The sequence below is a fragment of the Lipomyces japonicus genome, assembly GCF_038497905.1.
Source record: "Lipomyces japonicus strain CBS 7319 unplaced genomic scaffold V1514scaffold_40, whole genome shotgun sequence".
Classification (NCBI taxonomy): Eukaryota; Fungi; Ascomycota; class Lipomycetes; order Lipomycetales; family Lipomycetaceae; genus Lipomyces; species Lipomyces japonicus.
In genome coordinates, this window is record NW_027117852.1 from 83,682 (window position 1) to 97,879 (window position 14,198).

At 42.3% G+C, this 14,198-nt stretch overlaps 4 protein-coding genes across 4 annotated transcripts; 2 read left to right on the top strand and 2 right to left on the bottom strand.

Moving 5' to 3' along the window:
* Positions 1–411: 411 nt before the first annotated feature.
* Positions 412–8,343, top strand: V1514DRAFT_353836 (uncharacterized protein). The gene is made up of 6 exons (XM_066929561.1): positions 412–563; positions 671–3,478; positions 3,541–5,075; positions 5,140–7,656; positions 7,731–7,896; positions 7,961–8,343. Exons 2-6 carry the CDS (start codon positions 769–771, stop codon positions 8,170–8,172), a joined length of 7,140 nt encoding a protein of 2,379 aa, XP_066781824.1. The 5' UTR covers positions 412–563; positions 671–768; the 3' UTR covers positions 8,173–8,343.
* A 134-nt stretch (positions 8,344–8,477) lies between these two features.
* Positions 8,478–9,678, top strand: V1514DRAFT_297404 (thioredoxin-like [2Fe-2S] ferredoxin-domain-containing protein). Its single transcript, XM_066925460.1, has 3 exons — positions 8,478–8,594; positions 8,675–8,891; positions 8,961–9,678. The coding sequence occupies exons 2-3, from the start codon at positions 8,784–8,786 to the stop codon at positions 9,591–9,593; spliced, it is 741 nt and encodes a 246-aa protein (XP_066781825.1). The 5' UTR covers positions 8,478–8,594; positions 8,675–8,783; the 3' UTR covers positions 9,594–9,678.
* An 11-nt stretch (positions 9,679–9,689) lies between these two features.
* V1514DRAFT_335409 (uncharacterized protein) lies at positions 9,690–11,832 on the bottom strand. Its single transcript, XM_066928388.1, has 2 exons — positions 11,430–11,832; positions 9,690–11,371 (listed from the first exon to the last, which is right to left on the bottom strand). Exons 1-2 carry the CDS (start codon positions 11,720–11,722, stop codon positions 9,817–9,819), a joined length of 1,848 nt encoding a protein of 615 aa, XP_066781826.1. The 5' UTR covers positions 11,723–11,832; the 3' UTR covers positions 9,690–9,816.
* Positions 11,833–11,952: 120 nt separating this feature from the next.
* Positions 11,953–13,571, bottom strand: V1514DRAFT_335411 (vacuolar segregation subunit 7-domain-containing protein; the record flags this gene model as incomplete). Its single annotated transcript, XM_066928389.1, has 2 exons — positions 13,015–13,571; positions 11,953–12,944 (listed from the first exon to the last, which is right to left on the bottom strand). Coding segments are annotated over exons 1-2 (1,283 nt in total), but the record flags the coding sequence as incomplete, so codon positions are not given.
* Between the last annotated feature and the right edge of the window lie 627 nt (positions 13,572–14,198).

The following is a 14,198-nucleotide window of genomic DNA, read 5'->3' on the forward strand; positions in this document are numbered from 1 at the left end:
TTTTTTTTTAATTAAAGTAATTTATGTGATGTTACAGTGGTCAGAGTGCTTTTAACCAGTTTTGTCTATCGCATCTATAGTTTTAATAAAAAATTGAAAACACATTGTAAATTTTGCATTGAATGTGATATTAACACTTCTACGATTATACCTATTAAGTGCAAATTATTTTTTCCCAATGTTGATTTTCCAAGTCGCAAATGCCAAATAGGCCGAGTTGCCTGCCCGTCTTGAAAGTTCCCCCGGCCGGGCCGTGAACAATAGCGATTATAATACTTTTATCTCTATAAACCTGATGTTAAGCTAAAGTCGGTTTAGAGTTTAATTTAATTTACTTGCTGGCTGCTTATAAGCTTCTCTTACATAAGCTGGGCAACTGCTTAAGCGGTCTGCAAAACTCTACCGTGACCTCTTCGGACCAGTCGTTTCCACCTTCATTGAAAAAATCAAAGCAGAAGGCCTGGTACTGGGCGATCAAGCAAGCAAGACATGAAAGAAAACGTTGTTTAATCATAGGCTTTAGTTTTTTTTTTATTTTTTATTTTTTAGTAGAGTTGCTTGAGGTATGTTGTCATTGATTATTTTTTTTGTTCCAAGACACCAGGCAAATGCACGATTTTTTCTTTTACCAATAGGGCATGGGCTAAGATTATCAATTAAAAAATTATAGAAACAAAGCATTTAAAGAGAATAATCTGTTGGCTAAAAAAAAATCAACCCGCGATCCACTGATTAGCTTACTTGACGACTTTTTGAGCGTGCAGCGTAATGCCGGCAGAAGATCTTCCTCCCGAACTTATCGAAGAGCTGAGCTCGCTTGAGCACTACGCCTTTGACTTTTTGTCAACATATTTGACTTCGTACGGATCATGGCACATCACAGGCACTCACTTCACAGTGACCAAAACCCCGATACTGGCCCGGGTGTCGCCCTCAGACAAGGCTCTTCGGCTTGAGCAAGAATTTGCCATCGTGCGACACATGCAGCGACTCGATCCTTCATCTTCGAAATTTATCAGAGCTTATGAGTTTTATAAATGCAAAAATAGTCAGGCAGTCGTGTCGATATTCGAGTACCTGGGAGAGAATTCGCTGAACGAGTTTGCCAGTTTAAATGACAGCGGTGAGAATTACGATAACAAACAAGAAGAGGAATACACCATATCTTCGTCCAGAATCGGGTTGACGTCTTTTCTTGATTTTGCCTTGGGAGCCGTTGAATGTTTGGAACTGATGCATCAATCCCACAACATTGTTCACGGGGAAATTCACGAAGATGCATTCTATTACAACAAGGAGTCTCGAGTAGTCAAAATTACTCAGTTCGGCTCCACAACACGAAGTGCGAACAACAGTTTTGTCAACGGTGCTGTCGTAGACATTATCGAAAATCCGGCATTGTACTTCAGATTAAACTATATGTCCCCAGAACAGACAGGCCGCACTTCAACATCTGTTGACCATAGAACCGACATATATTCACTTGGTATTGTTTTTTACTCTATTCTCACGAAAAGATTACCTTTTACTGGGTCATCAATGGAAATACTGCAAGCCATCCTGCATTCACCGGTACCCTCGATCGACGCTGTTAGGCCAGATATACCACCAATCATTGACGCCATAATTCAAAAAATGACAAACAAGCAGGTTTCTGACAGATATAAGTCAGCTTCGGGACTTCGTCACGATTTATTTGAAGTGCGCAATCAGATGATCGAGTATGACGGCGCGACTATTAAAGATTTTCCGTTAGGTCAAAACGATATTTCATCGGTATTCGTTCTTCCGACGGACATGGTTGGCAGAGAGGCTGAGCGTGATCAAGTTTTAGCCATCATCAGGAAGTTTGCAAGGAGACGACTAGGTGGACAGAGCGCAGTTGGTACCACCGGCGAGACAGAGTCCTGGAGTTTTGGTCTGTCAGTAGACGGACAATTAAGCGACACCTTGTCATCAGCGTCAGCAAAGTCTGCTACTTCGGTTGACTTAACTTCTTGGTATGCTAGTTCACGACACGATTCACTTCTTCCAGTTCCAGGAAGACGTGAACGATCTCGAAAAAAACCAGAGATCATAATCATCAAGGGGGATGCTGGCGTCGGAAAATCTACATTTATTTCATCACTGCAAGTTCCTTCTCGTAAATCGGGTTATTTTGGGAAAGTTGTTTTCAGAGAAAAAACCTGCTGCCCCTTCGAGCCCTTTGTGAATATTATATCGATCCTTCTTAAGCAAGTTTTATCAGAAAAAGGTGATACTGTTCTTCTGTTTTATTCTCAGTATAAGACCAAAATGGGAGTACTATGGCGCAACATTCACCGTTTTCTTGATCATATTCCTGAGTTACAAAAAATTCTTGATATTGACCGTGTGCACGGCAGAAAACCGGATTCTTTTTTCAATCAAACTTCTCTTGATGAAGAGACATCTTCAATAGCATCATCCATTACAAATCCATTCGATGGCTTGGATGGGTTCACGATTCCAGATAACGCGTCTCAATCGAGTAGGAGTAGCGGACCTAGCATAAGAATGCGCAGGGCTTCTTTAAACCACGAAAATTCGTTTGTGGAGCTGCCAGTAATGAAAAACTTTGCCGGGAATAAGTTACTTTTCGCTTCTTTTCTTTTGACAACTTTTAAAGTGCTAGCTGATTTGTGGATGGTTACGATCGTAATTGGCGATATTCAACGTGCAGACGAAGAATCTGTGGAACTTCTTAGCAATCTTATTCACTCCAAAATTGACATGGTTATTATATTGACTCATAGGGAAGGTGACAAATTGCCACAAGCTTATGCGGATTTTGTCGAAAGCGATTATTCTCGGCTCTCCAAGGTCTTTTTAAAGCCACTTAGTAAATTGGCTTTCCAAGAATATATAGTTCGAACACTTCATCGACCTGCCGAGGAAGTTCAGGATTTGGTGGACTTTTTATATGAGCGATTTAAAGGAAATCCTTACTATCTTAAGGAACTGTTAAGCTGGCTGTATAGAAAAGGCTCGATAAAATTTGATTTTAGATTGTCCAAGTGGTTATATGACGATATTCCTATATTGCAAACAATTTACAAAGAGTTTGCTGCAAGTACTGATGTCGATGAAAATTTTGTCATACGTCGACTAAAAGAATTTCCCAAACGAGCTCGCAATTTCCTTATCTGGGCTGCATTTCTTGGGTCGCCTTTTTCATTTGCGCTGGTTCGAAAGTTTATGAACATGCCCGAGGGACTTTCGTCCAGTGATTCTAGCGATGATCCTGCTTTAGAAAACAAATCAATAGATGTGTTTGAAGCTGATGATAAGGCATTGTCAAGTCTTCAGACTTTATTACAAGCAGGTCTGATTTCATCCACTAATGTTCATGACGAGTTTCGGTTCTCTCATGATCGCTATAGTCAAGCTGCGCTAAAACTCGTCAGACCGGAAAACGTGGCTACCATGAATTTGCTGATTGCTCAAGTAATCATGAAAGGTATATAATGTTTTGGTATTTTAAATGATATTGATAAATTTTGGCTAATTATGCTTCAATAGAGCCAGCTCACGATTCGTATGTTGTATGTGAACACTTAGTGGAAGCATTACCACTTATTCGCGATAAAGAATACAGAGCTCCGTACAGGAAAGAATTTGCTAATGCTGCCAAGCAAGCAACCGAGAGCGGGTCGGTTCTTAAAGCGATAGGGTTATATCAACTAGCCATTTCACTTCTTCAAGAAGATTATTGGAATTCCGAAGCCTTGGATGTTGACTACACTGAGACTTTCGACTTGCATGTCCATCTCGGCGAGGCTTACTTTTGGAATGGCCAGGCAGACGATGCGCTAAAAATTTTAGAAAAAACATTTAAACATGCAGATACCGTGCGGCGAAAGGGTGATTGTTATGGCTTGTATAATCGGATTTACTGTTTGAAGGGAGAATATAAAAAAGTTGTTAGCGAGCTTCGCTCACAGATAGACACTTTAGGAATACGGGATCGCATAAAGATTGATGAATTTTCTTTTCATGATACATTCTGGGAATTTTATAAGCACATTGATAATTCTACTGACGACGAGTTATTAAATGTAGCTCCTGTTACTGAAGAAGTCTTGGGAGTAGCAGAGACATTTCTTGCGGAAGCAGTGCTTGCTGCCTATCTTGGTGCTCCCGAAATTTTCTTTAGAGCAACTTTAGTCAATTTTAATATGCAAATTAACATGGGTGCCAATGACTATATTGCAATATCGTACATTTATCTAGGTATGATTGCAATAACTAAATTTCGACTATTTCAATTTGCAGATCGGATTCGACAGATAAGTTTTAAATTCATCGAGAAAAGCAATTGTTCAAGTTCTATTGCTCGGGCAACGTATGCTTATTTTTCATATTTGGATCATTTTAGCAATCACATCTCAAACGCATTAAGTCATACTCAAACAGCCATGAACCATGCAGTATCGTCTGGTGATCGCGTGGCCATGCTACAACTTCAATCGATGTCAGTCAGAGTAAAGTTTTTGACCGGATTTAACTTATCGAAGTTATTAGAAGAATGCGAAAATATTCTTGACCAGACCAATAATGAATACGCATTTTCTGACGGCGTCATCACGGTGCTTTCAGTCCAACAAGTCGTAAAAAGTTTGATGGGCAGAACGTATGGTCACGACGATAGGGCAAAGAGTAAGCTTGATCCAGATTTACTTTTATCAGATGCATCTCATAACTCCAAACAATACCGAGAAAAACTGATAAAAGAATCGTTCGTGGCTTCAATTTCAACATATTTGGAATACTCAATGGTTGGCTTATTTTTTTTTGGCCATTACCGCAAGGTTCTTGATATTGCCTCTCAAATATTATGGGACGATCAAGAAAAATATAGTTGCACCCGGTCAACTCAATTTTCACGCTACACGTTGAGTTTGTCCATGTTGATTTTGTTAAGGAAAGAAGTCACCAGTCCGGCTGAGCGGGAAGTTATTTTGGCCAGGATTTATGAACAACAAGAATCTTTTAAACAATGGTCTTCAATTAGTGATGTCAATTATTATGCGTTATGGGGTACAGTTGACATGATGGTTAGTGTTTCCTCCTACAATTTTGATTATATTGTTTGCAAGATTTCGACTGACAAGTTTACAGTTAGAGGATTATAATGGACATTATGCCAAAGCGATGGCAAGATATGAAACGGTTTTAGACCATTGTGAAAAACATAAATTTATATTAGAAAAAGCTGTTTTGATGTGGCTTGCCGGTGACATGTGCTTGCGACATCATGTCAAGAGCGTGGGTATTAACTTATTAAAGCAAGCATCTCAGATTTTTGGCGAATGGGGCGCGATAGCTGTTGTTGAAGAGATTTCAAAAGAATACCTTCAGGGAGTGGTACCACAGGTGCCTACCAATTATGTCAGTACTGGTACGCAAACAGTGCCAACACTACCTTCAACAACAAGTACTGTTCCATTACAGGATAATGAGTTTAACGGGTTTGGAGGATTCAGTCATCCCACCTTGCCACCTCTTCATACTGCCGACGAAAATAGTTGGGACAAGGCGGCAGAAAAGGCCTTGAACGCGGAAGTAACCAACAGAGATTCTGCGACTTTAGATATCTTGGACTTGCAATCTATTATTAAATCCGGCCAAATTATATCCAGCGAAATCAACGTGGACATTCTTCTTCGCAAAATGACTGAGATATTTATTAACACTACCAGGGCTGAAATTTCGGCAATTGTTGTGCATGAAGACAAGAATTATAGGGTTGCGGCCATGGGTACGGTGGATTTGATTGAGACTTTCCAAGCACCCCAATTGACTTTGGAGGCTGCTGAAAACAAGATATGCTCGGCAGCTGTGTCGTATGCTCTCAACACCGGAGAGTCAGTGTTTTTAACTAATTCAGCTGAAGATGACCGGTTTTCGGGCACAAGCTGGGAATGGCAATCTAGGAATCCTGAAGGACGAAGCATGCTTGTATATCCTGTGAAGCATAAAAATGTTATTCTTGGTGCGCTGTATTTGGAAGGTGCGGTTCATTGCTTTAGCACTCGTCATATCGAGGTTCTTTCTCTTTTATCCCAACAGATGGGCATTTCAATCACAAACGCGATGCTTTTCAAGAACGTCCGTCGTGCTACGATGGCGAACGCGATGATGATTGAATCTCAAAAAGCAGCACTTCGTCAGGCAAGAGAATCTGAAGCACGATTTGTGGCAACTTTGGAGACCATGCCATGTATTATCTGGACATCTGATCCAACCGAAAACGGATCTGGATCTCCAACGTTGGATTATCTTAATCAGTTTTGGTATAAGTTTTGTGGCGCGGATGCTCCTGGGCCTCATAAGGATGCATATTTGGAACAGTTACACCCAGATGATCGAGAGAAATTTACCAGTGCGTTGAAAAACGCATCGAATGGTGATTTTGAAACGGTCGAGATTAGGTTAAGAGATGCAGAAGGTCATTATAGGTTCCATATCTGTCGTGGTACTGCATTGAAGAATGATGAAGGAGAAATAATTAAATGGATTGGTACGATGAACGACATTGATGATCAAAGACAGGCTAGAGAAGATGCGCTGAATGCGGTCCGGTTGAAAGAGGAGGCATCTAAAATGAAATCAGCCTTCTTAGCCAACATGTCACATGAAATCAGGACGCCGATTGCTGGCGTGATTGGCATGGGTGACTTATTACTTGGTACTGATCTGAGCCCCGAGCAACGATCGTTTGCCGACAATATTCGACTTTGTGCCGATGCACTTTTGACCGTAATTACTGATGTGCTGGATTTTAGTAAGATTGAAGTTGGCAAGTTAGAACTTTACGATATGCCGTTTGATATCACCAAGACGCTTAGGGAAACATTGAGTATTTTGTCGTTCCCGGCTGCCAAAAAGGGGCTGAGACTACTTGATGACATTCATTTTTCACATGACATGCCAATATTAATTGGTGATCCTGGACGGTTTAGACAAGTTGCCATGAATCTTTTAACCAATGCGGTGAAGTTTACTAAATCAGGGAACATTACTCTTTCGGCACGAGATGGTTACGAAGATGATAACTTTATCGAGATTCGGGTAGCCATTTCCGATACCGGAATCGGTATTTCCAAACAAGTATTGTCCAAGCTTTTCCTTCCATTTCACCAAGGCGATAACTCAACTGCCAGGCAATTTGGTGGTACCGGGTTAGGATTATCTATTAGTAAGAACCTGGTGGAGCTGATGCACGGATCAATCGGGCTCGAATCTGAATACGGCAAGGGAACCGTGGCACATTTCAGCGTGCCACTGCGCAAGGCATCACCAGATGCAAATCTGTCGGAAACGTACGTGCCCGAGTTGTTATCGCCTGTCGTACCATGGGATTCATCACCACCATCGTACCCGGAGTTTCACCTTGCGCCACAAGCAACGTCATTGTCACAGCCGATCATGCCAAGCGAGGCACCAGGAGAAACAGTCATGAACGTTAAGCCTCGTTTTGTTAAACGAACAAGCACGTCTTCGTCCGTTCGATCGACCTCGTCAGTGTCGACTGTCATGACTGCCGTGACGACAACGACGACAGTGGCAGGAACACCACCGGTTGTTGAGGCGACGACGGGTGAAATTTGTATTTTGGTGGTGGAAGATAATTTGGTAAGTTTTTTTTTTGGATTGGAAATTTTATTTGCGAGAAAACTGACCGTGGGCGTTTAAATAAAATTTAATAGATCAATCAACAAATTGCATTAAATCTTTTGAAGAAATTGAAATATAGCGCCGAGGCAGTTGGAAACGGTCAAGAGGCTCTTGTGGCCTTGGACAAACGACTTGCAAGCGGCAAGCCTTATAACTTGGTTTTGATGGATTGCCAGATGCCATTGATGGACGGTTACGGTAAGCACTTCAACTTTTAAATTTTTTTTGCAATTCAAAAATTTTTTAACCTTGAAAAATGCAGAGGCTACTCGACGATTACGCCAGAATACACACGACAAGATCCGCACAGTGCCCGTGGTCGCCATGACCGCGAACGCGGTGTCGGGTGATCGAGAACTGTGCTTGAATGCGGGCATGTCTGATTACCTTGCCAAGCCGGTGAAGAGCAAGCTTTTGGAAACCATGATTGACAAGTGGCTGTCTGCAGGGTCTCATCCGCAACTAATCATATAAAAAAGGAAACATTATGTGGTCATAATACATTGCAGGCGTGAATTATCAAAAGAAGGAGTAAACATCTAATTGGGCGTTTTTTTATTAATCTTTATTTTTTTGCTGTTTTTTTTGCAAACATGGGTCTTTTATTTCAATCGAAGCGTAATTTTTTTTTAATATATAACGAATTGTAATAGTTCAGCATAAGTGAGACGCAATTCAGGCACCGCGCCGATAGGTTTTGGCCAATCAGAGCAAAACTGATTTTGTAGTATGCGTATTATTTTCCTTACATTATTTTATTGCCCAACTTTATTCTTGCGGGAAAAGTCAATTGGGCGTAAACTAATTGGATGCTTCCAATTTTTCATATTACGACGTTCTGGAGGTTTATTTTAAACTAGCAAATTCACAGGGAAAAAGAAAAAATTTTTAGCTAGGTAAGACGTGTTTAATTAATAAGTTGCTCTGTGCAGGTGTTTTCTGCCTTTGATGGTGGGGTAATCTAACATTTGTCAAGATTCACATATCTGTTATTTCGGGGGTTTCTTTTTTTTTTTTTATATATACTATATCGGTTCGGTTCGGTTCGGTTCGGTTCTCGTTTCATTTTGCATATTTTTTGAATAATGTCATCATTATTTGCTCGTCGTCTGGTGTACAGTGTTCGAAGCGATATTGCTTCGGTTGTTCGGCCGTCATTGATTTCTCGTCGGGCATCACACGCTCTTTCTGTCGTAAGTGTTTTTTTTTATTTTGTGAAAGGACAAAATGGAAGAATACAGGAAATAACTTTGGTCATATAGCATCGAGACACGCCAGAAAACAATCCGTCGATTCCATTCGAATTCACTGCTGAGAACTTGGAACGGGCTAAGGCCATAATAGCCAAATATCCGTCGCAATATAAAAAGGGCGCATGCATGCCGTTGTTGGATTTGGGCCAACGTCAACTCGGGTTCACGTCAATCTCGGTCATGAACTACGTGGCCAAGCTTTTGGACATGCCGCCCATGCGGGTTTACGAGGTGGCCACGTTTTATACCATGTATAACCGCACGCCGATGGGCAAGTATCATTTGCAAGTTTGCACGACCACGCCGTGCCAGTTATGTAATTCGGATGCCATCATCACTGCCGTGCAGGATCATCTGAACCTGAAGCCCGGACAAACCACGCCGGACAAGTTGTTTACCTTGTCAGAGGTCGAATGCCTCGGCGCCTGCGTTAACGCGCCCATGATTGCCATTAATGATGATTTTTATGAGGACTTGACCGCTGATGGCGTTGTTAAGATTTTGAAGGACATTCAAGCTGGCAAGACCGTGAAGCCTGGTCCGGAATCTGGCCGCGACACTTGTGAACCACATTCGGGACAGAAGACGTTGTTGTCGAAGGAGCCATGGTCAGGAAAAGATGTTACTCGATCTGATTTGTAAATATGTATTCTATACATATATATATGGATGGATATATTGGTCAATAATAGAGAATGTTTTTTTTTTAAAAAAAATAAATGAACGCTTGCAAAAAAATATTTGAGCATATATATATATATTAACACTGCCTGACCAAGTACATTATCCTAAAACAATTAAAAAAAAAAGTAAAAATAAAAACCCACCACACTTGATAATAAACAACAGCAAATAAACTTGTACACTACGCAGTTTGTCCCTTTATTAGCTTAATCAATTGAGATGATTCCTGAGCATAGTTGAGCGGCGTGGCTGCCAAGGCCGAATTGCGAACCCGGGTCGCATTCTGATACGTGTCTTGCCTGGCCCTGACGCGGAACGTGTACGAGTATGCTGACCGCTTGCTGAATTCTTCAACCAACTTTTCCTTGTTTTCGGTATTCAACGTCATATAATAATCAGCCGTGTTACCGAGCACGACATTGCCAACGTCGTCAAACGATGACAGCCACATTTGTCCGGTATGATCGTGAATGGCAAACATTAACACATACCTATACACCGGCGTGTCAAACGACTTGTCACATTTCTCGCATCGCCATGTCATGCCATCTGCAACCAGCTTTTTGTTGCAACCTTCAGTGGGGCATGCCGGATATGCAAAATTTTCGTTCCGGTAATGCATAATCGTGCCCTTAACAGAGTAATAATCAGGTTGGTCCGACAATCCGAGTTGTTGTTCAGACACTTGCGCGATTGTTTTCAAATTTTCTGGCCGGCCGGCTAATGAACCGCCAGCACCGGCGGCACCGGAAATTGATTGCATCGTGTTAAACGAGCCTGTCTTGCCCTCTTGATCATACCATCCGCGCAGCCTGTGGGCTTCAGGAACGTCAGGGTTCACTGTCAATGTCGATGCCGACAACATGGACAAGTTCTTGCCATTAAAATCGCCAACTTTGACGCCCTTAAACGCCACGACGGTGTCCTCCGGAACAGAAAAATCGATCGCTTGCTTGCCCCAAACAGTAACGGGTATGGCGTACTGGCTAGTATCGACAATGATCACGTCACGCTTGTCGAACGGCCGGCCCGAGGTTTTGCCGGTGAATTGCTGGCACGCTCGAACTTCTTTGATCACGCCAATCACGTCAACCATGGAATCCTTATTGATATCCGATATTTTCTCTAATGATTCCACAAAATCAAATTTCTGCTGCGGAATGGCAGCACCAGCAGCGCCATCAGTGCATCGTTCAATCTCGGTGTCACGTTCGAGCGTGATCTCGTAGTCGATCGGCAAGTTTGAAAATTTCTTGCGAGCCATGGTAACCTTGGCCTTTGTTAAATAATAAACTTCACCTTCCACCAATCGATCATAAAACTTATCCACGGCTTCGTTAAATCCGGTTGCCTTGATCTCACCAGTTTGATCCAAAAAATTAACCGAAAACAGTTTACCTTCGCCTCGTTGATTATGCCAATGCTTAACTTCGGATTTAAATGAAACACGTGCCTTGATTGTCCATTTGTTTTGAAACGGAGACAAGGTTTCGATCGTGAACAAGTTCTCACGCTTGGCATCAGATGCCGACGACGCGTTAAACTCAGAAGGCTGATATTGCGGTCTTGAAACAGGACCTTGATTGCCATAAAATGTGGAACCACCTGCTGAGGCTGGAGTGGCAGCAGTGGATGTATAAGCACCAGTCGGAGTCCAACTAATTATTTGAGGATTTCCAATTTTCTCAGTAGGTCCAAATTCAGGAAGAGTTTCTAAAGCCGTAGCAAATATTATTCTAAGCAAATCAGTAATTGTAATGATTGATCATGTAGTCCCAACTCGGTTTTGCTTACGGTTTTTTGCTGTCGGGGTGAATGACTGTATGGTACTTTGTTATTCGGATAAGCCCGCCCTTGGGCGTGGCGTTGATGACATCGGCATAGCTCGATCCGATAATGCAATTAATGAAATTATCAATATCAGATAAAATAACTCGAATTCGTTTGGAAGCGTCCGCAGCGTTAAATTCTCGAATCGTGAGCAATTGCAGGACGAGCGGTTGGTTTGGATCCCATGCTGACAACTCATTGCCCTTGCAAATTTCTGCCACGGCGCCTCTGGTTATGATACTAGCAGCATCCGACATTTTGTTCGATTGCGTCTATTATTATTAATAACAAATAATAATAATAATAATAATAATTTTGGATGCGCTTGCTTATAAAAATGATGATAGATAAGTGAATATATTATGGGTTGAGAAAGAAAAGGAAAATGCAAAGATGGGCGAAAGCGCGTTTAAAAGAGTGCGCGTTATTCACACAGTGAAAATTGGGACGCGTCGAAACGCGTGGTGAACAACAACAACAACAACAATGACATCGACAACAACTACTATTCAGATTAAATTAATGCTAACGCCTAAAATATTAGAAACAACGGAAAATAAATTTGACAAAATGAAAGAAAAAAGACAAAAAAAAAAAGTAGAATCTCTCAATGAATGCCAACCGATAAGATGCACCAAGAACCGTAAAACCTATCTATACACAAATATAACAAATAACACACATAAAACTCAAAGTAGTACAAGTAAAATGATGAATGATTCAATCAGTCACATAAATCACTCCCAAAGAAAAACCAAGCAAAAGGGCAAGAAAGACGACGCCGATGATAAGTAATGACCGTCGCAACCGGAGTCGCGAGATTTCCTTGCGAGCAATCCGCCGCGCTCGTCGTCGTCGCCGCCGCCTCAGGCTTGCATTGAGTGGCGTACGCTCGTCATAATTTTCAATGTCTCCCTGACCATATCTTTCGTTATCAATGTCGACTTCATTATCGACATCTTCATCATCATCGTCATCGTCATCGTCGTCATCGACGTCAATGTCGTTATCGTAATAACCATCTTGACCGTAAATATCAACGCCAATGGCTGATCCAGCCGCTCCTCTTCGAACGGAAAATCGCGGCGAGTTAGGTGGCAGACCAAAGCTGGCCGCAACCTTGTTGCTGCCATACAAGTTCGGTGTGCTCGTGATGGCAGCGGCAGCATTAAATCGGGGATCACTACGCAACGCCCTGTATCCGTTCACGGACAAGTCCGGTAATTCACCACCACCAGTAGAAAACGACGATGTTATAGATGGTGACCTAGAACTTCGTTGTCGTCCACGACCAACTCCAAGATGCTTGTTAGCATCCCTTGGATTCGACTCGTACACAAACGTCTCATCTGAGTCAGACGAGTCATGGTCGCCTACTGCTGAAGCAATCTTTGCGGCAAAAATATCAGCCCTGGACGAGCCATGGAACGATGGCAGCGGTCGGGGCTTTTTTTTCTTGTGTTTTATCGATGCTTTCGTCTATTAAAAAAAAAAAGAGGGAATTAATATCAACAGTTTTCATATCATACAAAAACAATCACAACCATACTGGATTCTTTGCGCTTTTAACGCTGCCCTGGGCTGATGCCGACACGGTGACAGATGGCACCGTCGTGACGGTTTCGGTCTCAACCGTCATTGCTTTAGAACTGGCCTTGGGATCTTGGTGCAATCTCTTTAACGAGCCACCACCGCCACCACTGCCTGTGCCTGTGCTACCACTGACAACATTGTGGAACAGTTTACGCACGGAGGCCGGTCGGTCATCGGACTTGTATCCTCCGTCTGAATCGGACTCCTGACCGCCTATGTTGCTGAACCGGCCAATCGTTGACGATGCCGTGTTTGACCTTCGACCCATGCCTGGCTGTCGCACGGGAGAACTGCGCCTGATCGTGGCATCATTGGCCGATTCATCTGATGACGTGAGCAGTCGAATTGGCGATCGTGATGTTGATGACGACGACGACGCAGGCGGCAGCGCCAGTCTGGATTGGTCGGCCGGAGCAGATTGAAGAGGATCTAGCTGCGCGGAAATATCAGCACCAGTTTCGTGCAATACAGGGTTGGAAGGCATGGAGCTGAGGCCTTTGAATTCGACGATTCGGTTGATCGGCCGGTTTGTTGACGTTGCCGCTCGGCATATACAGGGCAACTCGCCCGAAATGTAAGCACGTGATACATTTAATTACTAATTGAGTACGTAAGTAGGGGAAATGGTTTTTATTTTTATTTTTGTCCAAAGAACTTACCCGGCAGTTTCTTATATAATTGAAGATTGTTCGGGGTTGGGGCATTGCCAGGCTACGAATCTTTGGTTAATGAAATGAATCTTTATAAGATTGCCTGTAAACAAGTGCACATGAGATGTATAATAACATTGGTTAGGTTATGCTTAGGGTAGAATGGTGATTGTATTATAAAAGGAACGTTTCCCCTGTATGCCTAGTTCGTCATCCCAATTAAGACTAACTGGTTTGGCATGCAGGCTGCGAATTACCGTACCTTTACATATTTAAGTTTGTCGTACTATACAACTTAACTATAGAAACTATATTAAAAAAATCAAAATCAAGTGATTCAGTTCAATCAATAATGGTCAATTCAGGGTATACGTAATAATTAAATCGTGTTGAGCATGTGAATCCACCAACAGTCTGTCCCAGCCCGAATTGAAATTTCCAAACGCAGCGTATAATTAAAGAGCTCCCCGGCCGCCCACAAATTTCTGTT